Below are 21,682 nucleotides of genomic sequence, written 5' to 3'. Positions count from 1 at the left end.
TCCCTTTAAGAAAATACCATCTTTTGTAGCCATGTGAATTTCCTTGCCCTGTTGTATAAGAGGCCCTCCTTAAGGTCACCCAGTTCCTTATTTAGAAAAAATAGCGTGAGAAAGTTCGATGTGCAGATTACTGATATAATACAGAAGATACATATTATGTCTGGTCAGATAGAAAAACAAAGAATATGCAGGAGGAGGGTAAGGCAGCTTTTGCTGTGAAGGGTCTACTTAGATCAAAAAATGAGGAAGATCATAATGAAAGATGTAAATCTAACATTCTTTATAATCTGTTCATCAGCCTGAACAGCTATTTGATCTCCTGCTCAAGGCATAGAGCTATTTTGTCATCTGGCTAATATTTTAGCCAACAGTTTTGATGCACTGTTTAACTTAGCTTTGCTTGCAAAAGTCTCTTTTCTCGCACATTTTATTTCTCTTCTTTGAGGAAGTATGGGAGAATTCCCTTTGATAGGTTGCTTGCTGTACATCTCGACCGGGGAGACTGGGAAGGTGACTATGAAACAGGAATCTTTTAATGCATGTTAAAATCGTTCTCAGTAAACGATAGTACTTGTCCACTTGGGACTCCAGGAGCTAAACAAAGTCTAATAAATAAAACCACAATGTTATGTGTGGTGTCCTTACTCAATCTTGGTCTGATATAACAGTACTTTAATGTGCAAATGGGCACTGAATCAACAACAGTCTTGTTTGATACTGTTTTATGATTTTTAAATTACAAAATGTTATTTAATCTAGTTTATCAAACAAATAAACCTATGAATTGCTTCAATAATAATAATCCCTCCAAAACCAAAACCAATAATAAATTGGTCATTTTCAATCTACGACCGTTTGTGGGACATTGCTGTGCGCAATTGGCTGCCACGTTCGCCCACAAATATACAGTCAATTCACTTTACAATGTGTTCTGTGAAGCGCTTTGGGACGTCCTCCCGACATGAAAAGCGCTATATCAAATGCAAGGATTATTATAACATGCAACTTCCATAAAAAATGCATTTTTAATATAAAGAGGACATCCACTAAACAATACTTCTACTAATCTATAGATGTAGATAGATTTCAGACTATCCAGAACTCTACAGCCCAGGTCCTCTCCTGCACCAGGCTCTGATATCAAGATCCTTCTCATTCTCACATTAAGATCCCTTAAAATTCTCACCTCACCTCCTTCAACCATACCGACTCAGCTGCTCCCTTTACTCACCCCTGCCCTATCCACCCCATCAATGGCAGCTGGGTTTTCTGCCATTCTGCTCCTGCTCTCTGGAACTCCATTCTGGAGTCCCTTTGGCTTGCCTCCCTTCCCTCTTTCAAACCCCTTTGACCTTGCTTTCCATCATCTTTCCCCTTCCCATTCCCCTCAGCTCCCACCCCCAGCTTAACTGGCCATTAAGCATTGTGAAACACTCTGAAATATACTCCTAACGTGAAAGCTGCTATATTAATCTAAATCATATTGTATGTTATTTTATGTTCCAAATATTCTCATTCATATAGGACAGGAAAGTTTCCTCTTTGGGAATGGATTGAAGGGAGGACAAGTTGCATATTTAGCCATCTCACAAGCTTTCAAATTATCATTTTTGAAAAAAAATTTCAACAAAGGAATCCTGAAACCCACATCGACTCCAGACCCAGGTACAATAGACATTGACTCCAGACCGAGGTCCAATAGAGAACATCCAATGTGATCCTCCACAATGGAGTGATCCAGAACACAATATTTTTTAAAAAAATATTACAAATGAACTACAAGATACTTCAAGACTGATTTTCATTGTTATTGCTAGTTTTTATATGAATTATTATTTTAAATCAAATGAAAATAGAAGAAAAAAACAATTCTCATTTAACATGCTCATCTGATGTACTATAAAATAGAACAGGACATCAAAAACTGTTCAGTGAAGTGGACAAAGCTTATTAAAAATACCTTGAAGTTTTTTGTGCTTTAATATTTATTTAGAATACAATCTTTGATACAATTATTTAGTGAAGAACACTATTTGGATACTGTACAGAATGACTGCATGACATGAGTATGCTTTACCTTGTTGGTAGTTAGCTATACAGATACACCTTGCACTCAACATCAGGTATAGGCTAGCAACCAATCCTGGTAGCTGCTATAATTACATAAAGCACATATGTACACAAATGTTGTATTGTACATATTCTATATCACAGATGATTTAAACAAAAAAACTGTTAGATACATGATTTAGATTAATTATAGTGCAAATTCAGTCTCTTTAAAGAGACCTCCTCTGGAATAGGCTTTTAATAAAAACATTGATGGCACACCAAAACACAGCTAAGTTTGAATGAAAGAAAATTACCCGTCCCACAATATTCTGTTTCAAACCTAATTTCAAGTTCCAGTTTTGGACAGAATTGATTCTGATTGAAGTGAAAAGCATGATACAGTGGTGCAATATTTTATTAAACTCAAAGTCATATTTATCTGTATTTAGTGCATGGATGAGATCTTTAGTCTTTAGTGAATTAATATTCAAAAATACATATTTGCAGTATAGATGTAACAAGTTTCTCTACACTGAGTTTGTTCAATGCTCTTCAAGAAATGTAAACTGGTATCAAGATATTTTTTTTAAAAAAACCAATAAGCAGTTGGCATGGTCTCAAGTATAAGATGCTCCACTTAATCAAGAAGGTCTTCTATAGCCAAGTAGGTTTGGCTATGAGATGAGTTCAGAGTTAAAACTCTTCAATCGATGGATTAAACTGTCTTTTTCCATCTGGGCTTCAGCAAGAGCCATTTTAGTTTTGGCTAGTTCCTGTTTCAGACATTCGTTTTCATCAAGCAACTACAACAAAATAAAGAAAATTAGTATCCAAATTAACTCATTGACTATTTCAATGAGATATGGTTGCTATCTAATTTTACTTCTCTGGTTCCCTCCTTCCCCCCACTTGAGTAGTCCTCACAGCTGTTAAAGCTAAGAGGACAGACAGGTGACCGGTCCCTACAAAATCTTGGTGGTTCTATACCAACCAGGAGTTTGATATGCATGGAAATCCCATGGTTTAAATTTAAAGAGAGCTCTTGAGTGCTCAATCTCTCATCCTGTGTTGGGGATAGAGAAAGAGATGAACATTCTGTTGGTCTGTGCCTGGAGAATGCAGCTGCAGGTTGGCAAAAGTCAAGGAAGTCATCAAAGGGCACACTGAGGTTCTCCTAGAATTAAATCAGCTAAAATTTCATATCCTAATGCAGCAGTGCAAGCTGCTGTAGGCAAACCGCTTGTCCAGGTAGGATCACTGTCGACTGGGGTGCTGGGGTAAGGATTTATCAGGAGCCAAATGAGAAGAATTCCACCCTTTAGCCACATTTCTGCCCTGCCATGGCCCATTGTTGAGCCAGGCAGGCGGGTGTGTTAGCTCCAGACAATGCTCTGGACTCCTGCTGACCTGCTTGACTCAGGTATTGAATTACCAAGATCACAGAGCATCTCCAATCTCCCTTCTCCAGGTATAAAAAAATAATGAGCCAGTTTATCTTCACTTACTTTTTCCAAAGAAGACACTGTTTTATAAAACACTGGTTAGGCCTCAGCTAGAGTTGAATACTGTGTTCAGTTCTGGGCACCACACTTTCGGAGGCATGTTAGGGCATTGCAGAGGGTACAAAGGAGATTTACCAGGATTGTACCAGAGATGAGGGTCTTCAACAACAACAACAACAACAAGATTCCATTTATAAAGCGCCTTTCACGTCAGGAGGACGTCCCAAGGCGCTGCACAGTTGGGTCATGACCTGAGCAGGGGGGGAAATGGTCAGGGGGAGGGAAGGGAGGGAGCGAGGAGGGGGGAAATGGTGAGGGGAGGGAAGGGAGGGAGCGAGGAGTGGGAGAGAGTCGAGAGGGGAGTTGAAGGCTCGGTCAAAGAGAAAGGTTTTGAGACCGGCCTTGAAGGAGGAAAGGGAGGAGGCGGCGAAGGCACTGGGGGATGGAGTTCCAGAGCCTGGGGGCTGAGAGGCTGAAGGCCCGACCACCGATGGTAGGGCGGTTGGGGCGGGGGACGTGGAGCAGACCGGAGCCAGAGGAACGGAGGGTACGGGCAGGTAGGTAGGGGGATAGTAGGTCGGAGAGGTAGGAGGGAGCAAGGCCGTGAATGGCCTTGTAGGTGAGGATGAGGATCTTGAAATCAATCCTCTGGGGGATGGGGAGCCAGTGGAGGCGAGCGAGGGTGGGAGTGATGTGGTCCCGAAGCCTGGTGCGGGACAGTACACGAGCTGCAGAGTTCTGAATGACCTGCAGCTTGTGGAGGGAGGTGGCGGGAAGGCCGGCGAGGAGAGAGTTCCCATAGTCCAGCCTTGAGGTGACAAAGGCGTGAACTAGGGTTTCAGCAGCGTGAGGGGTGAGGTAGTGCCGTAGTCTTCAGTTATCAGGAGAGGCTAGAGAAGCTAGGATTATTCTCGTTGGAGCAAAGAAGGTTAAAAGAAGACTTAATAGAAGTTTTCAAAATTATGAGGCAATTTGATAGCGTGAAAAAGGAGAAACTATTTCCACTGAGGGTTCGGTCGGTAACCCGAGGACACTGTTTTAAATCGTTGTTAAAGAAACGGAGGGGAGGTGAGGAGAAATTTTTTCACACAGCGAGTTGTTCGGATCTGGAATGCATTGCCTGAAAGGGTGGTGGAAGCCGATTCGATAACAGCTTTTAAGAGAGAAGTAGATAATTATTTGGGGAGGATAAGTTTGCAGGGCTATGCGGAGACAGCAGGGAAGTGGGATTGATTTGGATAGCTCTTTTCAAAGAGCCGGCACAGACACGATGGGCCGAATGGCCTCCTTCTGTGCTGTATAATTCTATGAAGACCTGACAAGGGCAGATATGAGCTCTCATAATTTGAGATCAGCTACAAAGAATTCTTCCTGAGTAATACTGCGAATAGCACTGCTGTACTTAAGTATTCTCACCATTCTCCATCACAGCCAGAATACACAACACTCTACCGTTAGAGGACTTCAAGCTTCACCAATAGCTGCAAAGGACTGCAGATCATAAACAGAATGTTCATGCTCTCAATGACACATTCCAAGAAATGCCTTTGAGCAGTTGCCACCTGGAGCCTTTGTTTCTCTGGTCAGTTTTAACAAACTATACCTTCTGGCTTTGATCCACATCTCCCTGCCCAAGCCCCTCCACCATGTGTGGTCGGGCTTTCAGCCTATCTGTCGCCACTCTCTGGTGCTCTACCTAGAGTCCCTTCAACTCACCCCTTCCCTCGCCTCATTCGAGGAGGTATCAAGACCTTCATCTTTCAATTATCTTTTCCCCCTCCCACCCCCAACTCGGTTGCAAACTGTGGACTGTCCATTGCTTTGGGGCATCCTCCTGATGTGAAAGATGCTATATAAATGTAAAAATGTTCTTATTGTTCTTGAAGGTATGATCCTTGCAGCTTACAATGTTTACAGCCTCATGAAGTCCAGTATCACATTTTTTTCCAACTTGACATCAAGCCACTCAGTTGCTAAATTTTCCGAGATACTGCTTAGGTGAAGGGTGCTATATAAATGCACATTGTTGTTCTTCTTACCTGTTCCCTGCCATGAAATGAATATCCAGCGGATGACTTGCTCTCTTTCGTATCTCTCTGCCCAGGAGGACAAGGTTTCTCTGGAGGCGTCTGAGTAGACTGTGACACATAACTGATTTTCTCTGATTCATCACATTTTAAACAAGACAACACTGTTTTTGTGGCTTTCCCATTTGGTAGATTTTGCTTAGGTACCTGGGTACCTGAATGGGACAAACAAATCAAAGTAATAAATAATTCAAACCCAAAGAAATACTATACTGTGTCTGCTAACATAAAACAAGTAAGGTTTTGAATTGCTAACAAATAATTTCACCATATATAAACATTAGTCTCAATCTAAAAGTGCCAAATATATGACTTAAACAATAAAACAGCATTGCAGAAAACCTGTGATATTTCATTAAAATGTATCAGTCACTAAAATCTGAGACAAACATGATCAAGTTAGCCAGATAAAAACATCTGTAACAAATAACACAATTATGTTTTATATGCAGCACAAACTACATCGGATTATTGCTATAAAATATTTCATTACAACTCAGGTTCGAACACTTTTGTTGTAGCTTATCCAAGATATTCAGAATAATTTCACCATCACTTTATTGCTTGTTTGCATAGAGATTGACCAATTTCGAGTCATCAGATAGGATATGAAGTATAGCATTCATTTCACTTACTACTACATTAAAAAAATCTTTAAAATGTTATATCAAGTGAATGTAAGTTCAGGGTGTACAATTTCATTCCACTGTGAGCACTCCCAGGTCAGGTGTGACATAAGAAATAGGCAGAAACTGTCCCAGCAACATTCCTTGACTCTAACTGTCAGAAGCCAACTCCCAAATGCACCAATAAAATGTTTCCATTTCCTACAGCAACCATCCTAAAAGTCTTTTTTGAGCAGGACTATTAATCTCTGGGGTGTATGGACAGTTTCATGCTAAGATCCAGTCACTGGGAGCACAGCAGAGACATTCCAAACTCATTTCAGATAGGACTTAGAAAAAAGTTTAACTCATTAACCTGGATTCAAAATCATCTCAAAGGTGAAAAAATAGTGGTCTGCATCATTGCCTCACCTAGTTCCTTCAGTAATTCTATTCTTGAACTAGATATTGGATAATGCTTGCAACATCAAAGGTCTTTATCAGCTGGGTCAATGCTTTATGAGGATAGAATTGCAAAAGGGCTCTGATTCCTCATTTGCTGCTCGCTCATGAACCAGTTAGGGTGCAGTCTTGGCATTCTGCTTGACCCTGAGCTGCGTTTCAAAGCCCCACATCTGGTCAATTACCAAGAATATCTCCTTCCACCTCTGGGACATTGCTATTTTACCTTACCAACTCCCCTCTCTCTTGGCTTTCAAAATCCTCCTTAAAAGAGATCTCTTTGACCGTCCACAACTTCAAATCACTCTTTTCTCTGCTGGGTGCTCACCACTACATTTGTCAAAGACTTTGTCTTAGGAAAAGTGCTATATAACTGTCCTTTTTTTTTTAATTGATTTGGCTCAGGAATAACAGTTCCTTCACTTTACCCAGCTTCTTACCAGTCTGAGAAAGAGGCCTACTTCCACTTTGTGGATGTTAACATAGTTGGGGTGAAAATGCTGAACACTCTGGTTTCTCAATTAGACTGCAGCTAACCATTACAACGTTTCTCCTTCAACCAGATATTCCAGTTGAACTCATATGTGAGTTCCAATTTTTTTTCAAAAGTTCTGCTAGAATTAATTTTAGACCACTTAGGCTGCACTGTAATCCCACTTGTATGACACTGTCTCATTGGCCATGGCTAGATTTGTGGAACAACACTCATTTTGACCAAGGGCAGCAGGGTGCAGTCTACAAAGCTAAAACTGTGACCTCCTGAGGCAATTCAAATCTGAAAAGGGCAGCTCTATCCTGGTGGCAGTTCAACAAAGCATGGTACTTATTGATCCAGTTAATGAAAAACAATCCAAAAAGTAGACTGTTATTCAAGGACATTTGCTATTCGGCGGTAGCTCAAAAGTACACTTTATGATGCATCAGATTTATTCCATAAGCCAAGACCAGAGATTTGAGAGAAGACCTGGTGTGCAAATTCTGTTTCATGAATGAGACAAGGACATACTTCCTTATCTACTGAAAGACAGAAACAGAAGGAGCAAAATTGAAGCTCCTCAAGGTCCTTTATTTAGTTCAACAGCATGTTTCTCTACATGAATGGTCCACATAGATTGACAAGTCAGAGCACACATATCCCGATCGGAAAGGAGCAGGCAAACTTAGAATGAATATGGATTAATTTGATGAGGTGCAAAGTTGGATTCATTAAGTCACTCCCACAGTTAATTCAAATGAGGTTAAAATAAAAAGAATTAAAGTTTGAAGCCAAACAATCAAAAATTGCTGTGAGTATTCCATCCACGCAAAAGATATGCACAGTAAAAGTCACAAAACATCCCCCTTGTGGAATTCAACAGGAAGTAGCTTGTTGCTGAGTAATAGAGGGAAAAAAAAACTAAAGGTCTGCTTGAAAATAAGATTATGAACTAGTATATCTGAGGGAAAATATCAAGCCCGGGAGATCTTCTTTCGCCAGCTACTCCCTGAGACAGAGGAAATTCATAATGAATGAATAAATTTACTAATTTGTGACAAACAGAGTGGTTTTATTTATTACTATAGTCCTGAGTTATAGGTGTGAATTGAGAATTTTGTTAAATTATGAAACTGTATCCTTAAATGATGCAAGGATTAAAATGGATGAAAGTGCAATTTTACTGAATATACACAAGTGCCATGAAACTGTCAAAACAAGTAAAATCTAATAAATTTGTTAAATATAAAATACTTATACTGTAAAACACTGTTCCTGAATATCAAATTCATAGAGCTTCTAAGAGAATTTCACAAGCTATAAGATACAATCATGGTCCATCAACAAGGTTCATAGTAACACTTCATTCATAAGATTCAAACTATTTATCTATTCAGGCCATTTCAATAAAATTAGGAAAGTCCTTACCTCCAATACAAAAAGTTCCCTTATCATTTCGTTGAATGATAAGATCATCAATTAACAGCTCCACTAGCATTGGATCATGAGCTGATGGATCACCCTGTAGATTGTCATCCTGCAATTAAAATTATAATCACAATTATTTTCTCATGGCTTTGCAGTTACATTACAACCAGTAATGCTCAATTCTTTATTTTGTATAAGCTTTTTAACAAGATGCTGTATTTGGCCCCTATAATGACTACAGAATGGTTCCAAAAAAGTTTCTACAAATAGCTTTAAATTGCTGGTATGCTTCAAGTGCATCAATCAGTTGGACAGGGATACAGCTCCTGATGCAACAACAAAAAATACATTTGTATAGCATCTTAAATGTAATGCCTAAGTCGCTGGACAATCAGGGGTCCGCACTCAGCTGGTGGTTGAGATTAGGAGAGGTGGAGGGCGGGAGGATAGGGGTGACCGAAGGCATGGTCGAAGAGGAGGGTCTAGAGACGGGTCTTGAAGCAGGAAAGGGACTGTGGGATGGAGTTCCAGAGGGTGGGGGCAGAGAGGATGAAGAGCCGCCTGCCTTCAGCCTTTCTGGCGGGGGATGTGAAGCAGGCCAGAGCCCGCTGAGCAGATGGAGTAGACAGGTTGGTAGGGGGTTAGGAAGTCACAGAGGTAATTAACAGGTGGAATTGGTAGCTCAGCTAAGCCACTAAACAAATGCTAAATGATCACAAGTTGTGACAGTTGATTCGTAAACAGAAACATTTGAGAACTTTGCTTAGTGGGCCTAATATGCAATGATTTCTAAACAGGTTTACTTCATAATACTGAAATAATGTCAATACGGTTCACAGGAACTCTGCTTTGTTGCAATTTACTTTCAGAATGTTTGACACAGCATAAAGATCTTTCCTTTAGCTGTTTTTACATACTTCTGTTGCTGATTGCTGAAAGGAATTCCTTATTAAGGAATCCCATTCACAATCACTGCATATTAGTCACCAATATAAAGGAAAATGCCAAAGTACTAACAAGTGGTCTGTGAGAGGACTCCTAAGTGATGTGGGTGTGCGGGGTGGAAAATAGCTTCTTTTTCAAGAATCAGAGCATGAAGCTCCTGAAGGAAGACATGGCTGATCTTCTAACCTAATTCCATTTACCTGCCCTATCCCCATATCTCTTAATCCCTCTATCCTTTAGAAATCTATCAACCTCAGTCTCGAATATGTTCAAGGACTGAGCATCCACAGCTTTCTGGGGAAGAGAATTCCACAAATTCACTACCCTCTGAGTGAAGAAATGTTTCCTCAACTCAATTCGAAAAGGCTGACCCTTAATCTTGAGACGATGACTCCTAGTTTTAGATTTTCCAACCAGGGGAAACATTCTCACGGCATTTACCCTGTCAAGACCCTTAAGAATCTTATAGGTTTCTATAAGATCACCTCTAATTCTTCTAATATTCTAGAGAATATATGCCTAGTTTACTCAACCTATCCTCATAGGTCAACTCCCTCATCCCAGTAACCAACCTAGTGAACCTACACTGCACCCCCTCTAAGGCGAATATGTCCTTTCTTAAATAAGGAGACCAAAACTGCACACAATATTCTAGGTGCGGTCTCACCAAGGACTTATACACAACAACAAGATTCCTTTTGTAGAGCGCCTTTCACGTCGGGAGGCCGTCCCGAGGCGCTGTACAGTTGGGTCAGGACCCGAGCAGGGGGGAAATGGTCAGGGTGAGGGGGGGGGAAGGGAGGGAGCAATGAGGGGGTAGAGTCGAGAGGGGAGCTGAAGGCACGATCAAAGAGAAGGGTCTTGAGACCGGCCTTGAAGGAGGAAAGGGAGGAAGCAAGGCGAAGGCACTGGGGGATAGATACAACTGCAGCAAGACTTCCCTACTCTTGTACTCTAACCCTTGTGGAGTCCTGTAGCTCAGTGGTTAGAGCACTTGCTTTGCAAGCGAGAGACCTGAGTTCAATTCCAGGCAGAGGGCGAAACCTTGGGCACGTTTCCTTACTCCACACGTCTAATAATAATCCCTCCAGAACCCAAAACAATAATAAATTGGTCATTTTCCATCTACGACTGTTTGTGGGACATTGCTGTGCGCAATTGTCTGCCACGTTCGCCCACAAATATACAGTCAATTCACTTTACAGTGTGTTCTGTGAAGCGCTTTGGGACGTCCTCCTGACGTGAAAAGCGCTATATCAAATGCAAGGATTATTATTATATTATTATTATTTTGCAACAATTCCAACATGGCATTAGCCTTCCTAGTTGCTTGCTGTACCTGCATACTAAGGACACCCAAATCCCTCTGAACACTAGCACTACCTAGTCTCTCCCCCACTAGAAAATAATCCACATTTCTATTTTTACTACCTAGGTGAATAACTTCACACTTCCCCACGTTATACTCCATCTGCCACCTTCGCTATCACATCACTCCCACCCTCGCTCGCCTCCACTGGCTCCCCATCCCCCAGAGGATCGAATTCAAGATCCTCATCCTCACCTACAAGGCCATTCACGGCCTTGCTCCCTTCTACCTCTCCGACCTACTATCCCCCTACTTACCTGCCCGTACCCTCCGTTCCTCTGGCTCCGGTCTGCTCCACATCCCCCACTCTAACTGCCCTACCATCGGTGGCCGGGCCTTCAGCCTCTCAGCCCTGGAACTCCATCCCCCAGTGCCTTCGCCTTGCTTCCTCCCTTTCCTCCTTCAACGCCGGTCTCAAGATCTTTCTCTTCGACCATGCCTTCAGCTCCCCTCTCGACTCTCTACCCCCTCCTCGCTCCCTCCCTTCCCTCCCCTCACCCTGACCATTTCCCCCCTGCCCGGTCCCGACCCAAATGTCCAACGCCTTGGGACATCCTCCCGACGTGAAAGGCGCTCTATAAATTAAATCTTGTTGTTGTTGTTTTTGCCCACTCACCTAGCCTGTCTATTTCCCTTTGCATTCTTTGTGTATCATCCTCACAGCTTACTCTCCCAGCTATCTTTGTATCATCCTCAAATTTTGATATGTTAAGTTCTATTTCCTCATCTAAATCATTGATATAGACTGTAAATAATTGAAGCCCAAGCACTGATCCTTGTGGCACTCCATTAGTCACATCCTGCTAATCTGAGAAGGTCCCATTTATCCCTACTCTCTGTTTTCTTCCTGTTAGCTAATCTCCAATCCATGCTAATATATTACCTTTAATTTCATGGGTTCTAATCTTATGCAACAGCCTTTGATGTGGCACCTTGTCGAACGCCTTCTGGAAATCCAAATACACCACATCTACTGGTTTCCCCCTTATCTAATCTGCTAGTTACATCCTCAAAAAAATAAAAGATTTATTAAACATGATTTTCCTTTCGTAGAGCCATGTTGACTCTGCCTAATCATATTATAATTTTCTAAGTATCCCACGATGATGTCTCTATTTAAGAACTCCAGAATTTTCCCTACCACCGATGTCAGACTGGTCTATAGTTCCCTATCTTTTGTCTCCCATCTTTCTTAAATAGCGGTGTTACGTTTGCGACCTTCCAGTCAATGGGAACCATTCCAGAATCCAGGGAATTTTGAAAGATCAAAAACAAAGCATCCACTATCTCTGCAGCCACCTCTTTTAAAACCCTTGGATGCAGGCCATCAGGTCCAGGGGAATTGTCGTTTTTTAATCCTATCAATTTCTCTAGTACTATTGCTTTACTGATGTTCACTTCTTTAAGTTCCTCACTAACATTAGCCTCAAGGTTCCCCTCTATTTTCGGTAAGTTTTCAGTGTCCTCTAACGTGAAGACAGAAGCAAAATATTTGTTTAATGACTGCCATTTCTTTATTCCCCATTATAATTTCTCCTGTCTCTGCCTGCAATGGACCCACATTCACTTTTGATAGTCTCTTCCTCATTATGTACTTGTAAAAACTCTTACAATCTGTCTTTGTGTTCCTAGTTAGTTTATCCTCATGTTCCATTTTCTCCTTCTTAATCAGTTTCTTGGTTTTCCTTTGCTGTTCTCTAAAGCCTTCCCAATCCGCAAGTTCACTGCTGTTTTGGGCAATATTATAGGCTTCTTCTTTCAATTTCATACTTTTCCTAAGTTCTCTAGCTTGCCAAGGTTGAACCACTTTTCCCGTGGTATTTTTAATTTTCAAGGGAATATGTGATCGCTGGGGACTATGTTTTACATATTTAAACGTTTGCCATTGCTGCTCTACCATCATTTTTTAATCTAATTTCCCAGTATATTTTAGCCAATTCTTCTCCCATACCTGTAAAGTTGGCTTTATTTAAATTTAAGTCCCTTGCTTTGGATTCAACTATATCACTCTCTAACTTAATGTTAAATTCCATCATGTTATGGTCACTCTGCCCTAGCGTCCAGATTGCTGATTAGCCCTATTTCATTACACAAAACAAGATCCAGGAGAGCCTGTTCCCTGATTGGTTCCTCAGCATATTGTTCTAGAAAACTATCTCTAATGCATCCTATAAATTCATCCTCTAATTTACTTTTGCCAATTTGGTTTTCCCAGTCTATATTTAGATTGAAATCACCCACTAATATTGTACTATCCTTGTTATATGCTCCTCTAATTTCCTGATTAATACTCTGCCCAATACGTTAACTGCTGCTTGGGGGTCTATAAACTACTCCCACTAGTGTTTTCTGCTCCTTGTTGTTTCTTACCTCCATCCAGACTGACTCTACATCCTGATCTTTCCTCTCTACTGTTTTTATCTCATGCTTTATTAGCAGGGCTAACCCCCCACCTTGTTTTCTACATTGCATATCTTTCCTATGTCGAATATCCCAAAACGTTTAGCTCCCACCGTTGGTCTTTGTGTAACCAGGTCTCAGTAATAACCACTAGATCATACCCATTTACAGCAACAACAAGATTACATTTGTATACAACAAGATTACATTTGTATAGCGCCTTTCACGTCGGGAGGACATCCCAAGGGACTGGATGGACAGTGTACAGCATTTAGTGAACTTAATTTGTCTATCTTGTTACGAATGCTTCATGCATTCAGATATAGCACATTTAATTTTGACTTCTTACTATTTCCCCTACTTGTTAATGCCCTATCTCCTTTGTTGAGCTTTTTGTCCCTACTTAACACACTCTGTTCTTTATCTCCCCAGTCCCTACTCTGCTCTACAGCCATGACTGAATGTCAGTTTATGCTTAACTGTAGCTGTAACCCTCCCTCCCACCTTAATAGTTTAAAGCTCTGCCTATCTCCCTATTTAATCATTTTGCCAGGACACTGATCCTAGGTTAAGGTGGAGCCCATCTCAATGGAACAGCTCTCTTTTCCACCAGTGGCCCATAAAATGAAACTCTTTAAGCCACCCATTTAACTCTTTAATTTGTTTGTACCAATTTGCGTGTGGCTCAGATAGTAATCCAGAAATTATCATCTTGGATGTTTTTCCTTTTAATTTCATTCCCAGTTCATTGAACTCACTCCTCAGGTCGTCACTACTAGTCCTACCTATATTGTTGGCTCCTATGTGGATCACCACAACTGGATCATCCCCTTCCTGCTTCAAATTCTTCTTCAGCCCTGAAGAGACGTCCTTAACCTTGGCGCCAGGAAGGCAACAGAGCCTTTGTGACTCCTGGATGCGGCTGCAGAGAAGAGTGCCTGTCTGCCTGGCTGTCTTGTCCCCTATCACAACCACATTTCGTTTTGCTCCCCCCCACTTGTGTGGCCTTCTGTATAGAGATGCTAGGGTCAGTTTGCCCATCTTCCTCCTTACAGACTTCCTTGTCCACACAGGTTGCAAGTACCTTGTCCTGTTGGACAAGGTCAAAGCCCGAGACTTCTCCACCACTCTCTCTGAGGTCCCCTTACCTGTCTGACTGTCAGTAACACTGTCCTGTCCCTGACTAGTAGCAAAATCTATACATTTACTGAGCCTCAGGGGAATGATTGTCTCCTGGATGAAACTATCCAGGAAGCTCTCACCGTTCCTAATGCGGAGCAATGTCTGCACCTCAGATTCCAGCTCAGCTATTCTAAGATGAAGCTTCCTCAGTTGCAGACATTTGCTGCAGATGTAGTTGCCCAGGCTCAGGCTGCCCTCCATCAACTGCCACAATACCTGCCATGCCATTCTTTCCTCTCTCTCTCTCTCTCTCACTCTGTATTATGGTTTTTATTTAAGTTTCTTTTTGGGTTTTTTCAAGTTTTTTTAGTTTTTTTTCTGGTTCTGTCGTTTGAGTGACGTCACTTGTCATTTTTCTGCAGATCCTCCAATCCCCCCACCGAATCAGTGACTGCTTACCTCGGCTAGGCTTTATACCCTCTGCTAGGCCTTGGCTCCTCCCCGCACAGTCCTCGCTCCACCCTCCAAATCTAAATTAACTAAATTAAATCTTCCTTTCTCCCCACCCTTGCCACAGTAAGAAGACCATCTCCTTCGCTCTCCTCTTCCCAACCTCCATTTCTTCATTCCTTGCAGGTAATAATATTCTTTATCCCTGCATTTTAAATCTACAGATTCTCCAAGATGAGGATTGGGCAGCTATGGCCCGTCTACAGTGTGACCCAAAGTGCAGCCTTGGATATTTTTTCCTTACTTCTCAATGGCTGCATAGTTCACCTTCACCGATTTCTTAAAAGGTTAGCTTATAGAACTTTAATTATAAAAACACATGCACCACTTTGCTATAGTGAGGAATGCGAAGACAAAGGTAAGATTGTGAAACCTAATTAGTTATACCTTTAGGTTTATCCTTGTATCAGTAATTTCAATCTTCATGGGGATTATATCAGAAGACACCTCATCTTCCAGAAATTTCCCCAGATTTGTAAGGGATGACATTAGGAACTCAGACTTGAATTTCTCAATCTTGCACTGCAGGAAACCACTTTTCACTGCTAGTGGAGAATGGACAGCAGTAGTTGGCCCAATCTCCAGCCGTAGATTTACTTCAGGGATTTCTTTTCTGTGCTCCGGGATCTGAGTGGAGGTTTGTCGATCTAACAAAAAAAAGGACAGGATTGAAAATAGATTTTGCAAATCCCTTCAATTCAATAGAATTAAATGAAACTTAATTTGTAATTAAATAACTTTTTTTTAAAAAAAGAAACATTCTTGGTGTAATTGTTCCAACCTTTGCAATAGATTCATATTATAGAAACAGGAGGAGGCCATTCAGCACCTCAAGCCTGTTCTGCCATTCTATAAGATCATGGCTGATCTGTACCTCAAGTCCAATTACCTGGCCTTGCCCCATATCCCTTAATACCCTGACCGAACAAATAGCTATCCACCTCAGTCTTAAAAATGTAAATGGATCCAGCATCCATTCTTTTGGGGGAAGCAGTTCCAGATTTCCACAAACCTTTGGGTGAAAAACTACCTCCTGATTTCACTCCTAAATGGCCCAGCTCTAATTTTAAGATTATGCTCCCTTGTTCTGGATTCCCCTACCAGAAGAAATAGTTTACCTGCATCTACCCTATGGAATCCCTTTATTATTTTAAAAACCTCAATCAGATCACTCCTCAACCTTCTAAACTAAAGGGAATAGAGACCAAGTTTACGCAACCTGTCCTCATAATTTAACCCTTTAAGCCTTGGTATCGTTCTGGTGAGTCTGCGAAGCACACACTCCAGAGTCAATATATCCTTCCTGAGGTGCAGTGCCCAAAATTGAACACAGTACTCCAGATGGGGTCTATATAGTTTATATGAGCTCTATACAGTTGAAGCATCGTTTCCTCTCCTTTATATTCCTCGAGATAAAGGCCAACATTCCATTAGCCTTTTTGATAACATCTTGCTAATTATTTTTTCAGCAAAGTTTGATTGAGTAGACTCTTCGAGTAATTTCCAAGTGATGCCCAAACTGTTCAAAATAATCTATACTAATAAAGAGGAAATGTCTGTCTGTCTGCCCACTAAGAACGCAATAGCTGATTTGACGTAGAGGCATGATGATTTATACCTCATCGGAAAGGTCTTGCATGAAGGGCTGCCACCGGCATATTTTTTTTCGGGGATATCTTATTGTTGATGGGCTATACTAAAAATGCTTAAAATACGAGGTATGTATGGTATTCTGCAATAAAGAAGCGACAGAGGAAATCGCACACCCTTTAGAGAGATACATCGGGAGAGAGAGAAGGAAGGAGGAAAGTGGAGAAAAAAAATTCAATGCTACATTTTTTAAATTAAATCTCTCCCCACAAGAAGAGGGAGGGGAAGAGGGGAAAGGTTATATGAGCATGTGAGCGAGCGAGCAAGCGTGCATGAGTGGGTGAATGAGTGAGTGAGTGTGTCAGGAGGAAGGAAGGAGGAGAGAGGGTTAAAGTGATCACACATGTATGGCAGTTTTGCTTAATGTGTACACAGTGTTTATGGCATGTTAAATGGTTCATGAGTGGTATCACTGAAATCTACATTCCATTAGCTTTAGCTGTAACAGGTATAACTAGTAAAAAAAAATCCTTACATTTAACATATCACATCAGAAGAATCTTCTCAAAGCATTCCACAGAATTTATTTCTAAAAAAAAGTATAAATAATCCTTGCATTTGGTATAGCTCCTTATCACTCTGTTAAGATGTCTCAAAGCATTTCACAGAATTTTACTATGATGTCTAGTGATGTGTAGGCAAACAGTTATCAATTTTGGGCAGAGCAATAAACAGCTATGAAGTGAATAACCAATTTTATCTCAGGGATTTTTGGCCAGGTGACTGGGAGACACTCCCTTCTCTTTTTAAATAGTACTGCAAAATCTTTAACATGCACCTGACGACGTTTAATGCAACGCAATCCCATCTTTGGAGTGCCATCTTAAATTATATGTGTTCAACATCTGGACATGGGATTTAAACCCACATCCTTCTGTCTCAGGGGAGGGGTGCTACCAATTGAGCCAGGCGGACATCTGGACACTCGAATTAATATGAAATGTTCTCAAATTCCACATCATTAAGCTTGGTTACGCCTGTACACTACAACAACCTGCATTATGTTATACATCTTTTAATGTTGTGCAATCTTACACTGATGTAGGTCTAAGCATTGCTGCAATGCACTATTCATTCAATGCCTCTGTTCACACTGGATAGCGTTTCCCCATTTACTATAGGTACAATAAATCATAGAATTATACAGCACAGAAGGAGGCCATTGTGTCTTAAAAGAGCTATCCAAATCAATCCCACTCCCCCGCGCTCTCCCCATAGCCCTGAAAACTTGTCCTCCCCAAATAATTATCTACTTCTCTCTTAAAAGTTGTTAACGAATCGGCTTCCACCACCCTTTCAGGCAATGCATTCCAGATCTGAACAACTCGCTTTGTGAAAACATTTCTCCTCACCTCCCCTGTTTCTTTTAACAACTATTTTAAAACAGTGTCCTCGGGTTACCGACCCACCCACCAGCGGAAATAGTTTCTCCTTGTTTACCCTATTGAACTGTCTCATAATTTTGAAAACTTCTATTAAGTCTCCTCTTAACCTTCTCTGCTCCAAGGAGAATAATCCTAGCTTCTCTGGCCTCTCCTGATAACTGAAGTCCTAGTCCTGGTACCATCCGGGTAAATCTCCTTTGCACCTTCTCCAATGCCTTGACATCCTTCCTAACGTGTGGTGCCCAGAACGGAACACAGTTCTCTAGCTGAGGCCTAACCAGTGTTTTATAAAAGTTTATCATAACTTTCCGACCGTTGTATTCTATCCCCTTATTTATAAAGCCTAGTATCCCTAATGCTTATTTAACAGCTTTATCTACCTGTCCTGCCACCTTCAGAGATTTACTTATATGAACCCCAGGTCTCTCTGTTCTTTCACCCCCTTTAGGATTGTACCATCAGCTTATATTGCCTCTCCTCATTCTTCCTCCCAAAATGCTTCACTTCGCATTTCTCCACATTAAACTTCATCTGCCACGTGTCTGCCCATTTTACCAGTCTGTCTATGTCCATTTGCAGTCTGCTACTGTCCTCCTCACTGTTTACTACTTTTCCTAGCTTAGTATCATCTGCAAACATGGAAATTGGACTCCCTATACCCAAGTCCAGATCATTCATGAGAACAGCAGTAGTACTCAGAATACTACCAGACTACGGCACTACCTCACCCCTCACTGAAACTCTGGTCCACGCCTTTATCACCTCAATAATAATAATAATAATAATTCTTGCATTTGATATAGCGCTTTTCACGTCGGGAGGACGTCCCAAAGCGCTTCACAGAACACACTGTAAAGTGAATTGACTGTATATTTGTGGGCGAACGCGGCAGCCAATTGCGCACAGCAATGTCCCACAAACAGTCGTAGATTGAAAATGACCAATTTATTATTGTTTTGGTTTTTTGGAGGGATTATTATTAGGCGTGTGGAGTAAGGAAACTTGCCCAAGGTTTCGCCCTCAAGGCTGGACTATGGGAACTCTCTCCTCACCGGCCTTCCCGGCACCTCCCTCCACAAACTGCAGGTCATTCAGAACTCTGCAGCTCGTGTACTGTCCCGCACCAGGCTTCGGGACCACATCACTCCCACACTCGCCTCCACTGGCTCCCCATCCCCCAGAGGATCGAATTCAAGATCCTCACCCTCACCTACAAGGCCATTCACGGCCTTGCTCCCTCCTACCTCTCCGACCTACTATCCCCCTACTTACCTGCCCGTACCCTCCGTTCCTCTGGCTCCGGTCTGCTCCACATCCCCCGCCCCAACTGCCCTACCATCGGTGGCCGGGCCTTCAGCCTCTCAGCCCCCGGGCTCTGGAACTCCATCCCCCAGTGCCTTCGCCTTGCCTCCTCCCTATCCTCCTTCGAGGCCGGTCTCAAGACCTTTCTCTTTGACCGTACCTTCAGCTCCCCTCTCGACTTTCTACCCCCTCCTCGCTCCCTCCTTTCCCTCCCCTCACCCTGACCATTTCCCCCCTGCTCGGGCTCCTGACCCAACTGTACAGCACCTTGGGACGTCCTCCCGACGTGAAAGGCGCTCTATAAATGGAATCTTGTTGTTGTTGGTGCCAATACCGACCCCTGGGGGACACCACTGCACACTTCCCTCCAGTCAGAAAAACAACCGTTCACCGCCACTCTCTGGTTTCTGTCTCCCATCCATGCTGCCACTGTCCCTTTAATACCGTGGGCTTCTATTTTACTTACAAGTCTCTTACGTGGCACTTTATCAAACGCTTTTCGAAAATCCATATAAACAACATCAACTCCACTACTTTCATCCACCCTCCGTTACTTCATCAAAAACTCTATCAGGTTTGTTAGACACAATTTGCCTTTGACAAATCCGTGTTGACTGTCCTTTAATAACCCTTTTTTTTTAAGTGAAAATCTATTTTGTCCCAGATTATATTCTCTAGAAGTTTCCCCACTACTGATGTTAGGCTGACTTGCCTGCAGTTCCCAGGTTTATCCTTCTGCCCCTTTTTGTACAAGGGAGTAACATTTGCAACCCTTCAGTCCTATGGAACTACCCCATTATCCAAGGAGGATTGAAAAATTGTGACCAGAGACTCCGTTATTTCAATGCTTACTTCCCTCAGTAGTGTAGGATTCTGCCCATCCGGACTGCGTGACTTATCTACCTTAAGCACAGTCAACATTTTTGGTACCTCCACTTGGTTTATTCTTATTGTATCTAATTTCTCTACCCTCTCCTCTGATACTGTGGCATTGGCTGCATCCTCTTCTTTTGTAAAGACAGATGCAAAGTACTCATTCAACAACAACAACAACAACAAGATTCCATTTATAAAGCGCCTTTCACGTCAGGAGGACGTCCCAAGGCGCGTACGTCAACTGCCCTTTGCTTCCACAAGAAGATTTCGTTTTTGGTCCCCAATTGGATCCACCATAACTTTGACTAACCTCTTACTCTTTATATGCTTATAAAATACCTTAGGGTTCCTTTTTATGTTACCCACTAATCTTTTCTCATAGAATCTCTTTGCCCCTCTTATTTCCTTTTTTCAGCTCTCCTCCTATATTCCATTTGAATATTTTCTGTATTTTGGACCTGACATTTATCATAAGCCTCCTTTTTCTGTTTTATTTTAATCCCAATCTCTTTAATCATCTAGGGAGGTTTAGATGACCTACCCTTTCCCTTTGTGGGAATGTATTTGTTCTGTCCCCAAACTATTTCCTCCTTGAAGGCTTCCCATTGCTCATTAGCTGTTTTACCTGCCAAATTTTCTTTCCAGTCCACCTTGGCGAGGTCCCTTTTTAATTCACTGAAATTAGCCTTCTTCCAGCTGAGTATCTTCACCTTTGATTGTTCCTTGTCCCTTTCCATAAGTACTCTAAACCTAATGATATTGTGATCACTGTTGTCCAGATGCTCTCCTACTGAAACCTGCTCCACTTGCCCCACTTGATACCCCAGAACTGGATCCAGCACTGCTTCCTTCCTCGTCGGGCTGGAAACATACTGATCCAGAAAGTTATCCTGCACACATTAAAGGAATCCTTCCCCCTTCTTCCCCGTTACACTGTTATTTTGCCAATGGTTTTTACTCTAATGGTTTTGTAGATTTGCTTGTCTATCTCCTTCCCAGACAGGGAGCGGCGCCAGGACAGCGCGGGGAGGAGCTGGGCCTACCTTCTCAGGTACTTAAGCTCAACGCTGCAGGGAGACCAGCACAGCGGGTCTGTGGGGCTGAGGAGGGAATGGGTGGGGGCGGAGTGGGGGAACCGCTGACGTCATAGCAGTAGTTTTCAGGAGTGTGCGCGCGCAACAAAAAAAAAAAAAACACTTCTGCGCCCCCCCCACCCCAGGGCTCACATCAGGGCCCACCATGGTCCTGTTAGGTTGGCTGCCCCAGCCCATGGGATAATGTGTCCGTCCACCTGACCGCTCGCTCCCGGTCCCCGCGTGCGCAATATGGCTGCCGCTATGACCCTCACCCCCTCCCTCCCTCCTCTCTACCCCCAAACCCTCCCCCCTCTGCATCTCTCCCGCTCTCTCCTCCTCTCTCTCCGTCTATCACCACTTGACCCTCCCACAACCTCCCTCTGTTCCATCCTGGGAATCCTCCGCCGGGCTCACCGTGGCACTCGGCGTTGGCTGT

At 42.4% G+C, this 21,682-nt stretch overlaps 1 protein-coding gene across 1 annotated transcript in view; it reads right to left on the bottom strand.

The window, feature by feature from the left end:
* Positions 1-1,962: 1,962 nt before the first annotated feature.
* uhrf1bp1l (UHRF1 binding protein 1-like) overlaps positions 1,963-21,682 on the bottom strand; it is a 119,960-nt gene continuing 100,240 nt past the window's right edge. Inside the window, exons 18-21 of the mRNA XM_007907722.2 lie at positions 15,345-15,604; positions 8,612-8,720; positions 5,594-5,796; positions 1,963-2,855 (exon numbers count right to left, since the gene is read on the bottom strand). Of these exons, the coding sequence (XP_007905913.1) occupies positions 2,727-2,855; positions 5,594-5,796; positions 8,612-8,720; positions 15,345-15,604 (701 nt within the window). The 3' untranslated portion in view covers positions 1,963-2,726. The remainder of the gene's footprint in view (positions 2,856-5,593; positions 5,797-8,611; positions 8,721-15,344; positions 15,605-21,682) is intronic.

The sequence above is a fragment of the Callorhinchus milii genome, unplaced genomic scaffold (genome assembly GCF_018977255.1).
Source record: "Callorhinchus milii isolate IMCB2004 unplaced genomic scaffold, IMCB_Cmil_1.0 Scaffold5, whole genome shotgun sequence".
NCBI lineage: Eukaryota > Metazoa > Chordata > Chondrichthyes > Chimaeriformes > Callorhinchidae > Callorhinchus > Callorhinchus milii.
The sequence above is the reverse complement of the archived record's forward strand: the minus strand, read 5'-3'. Positions and strand labels throughout refer to the sequence as shown.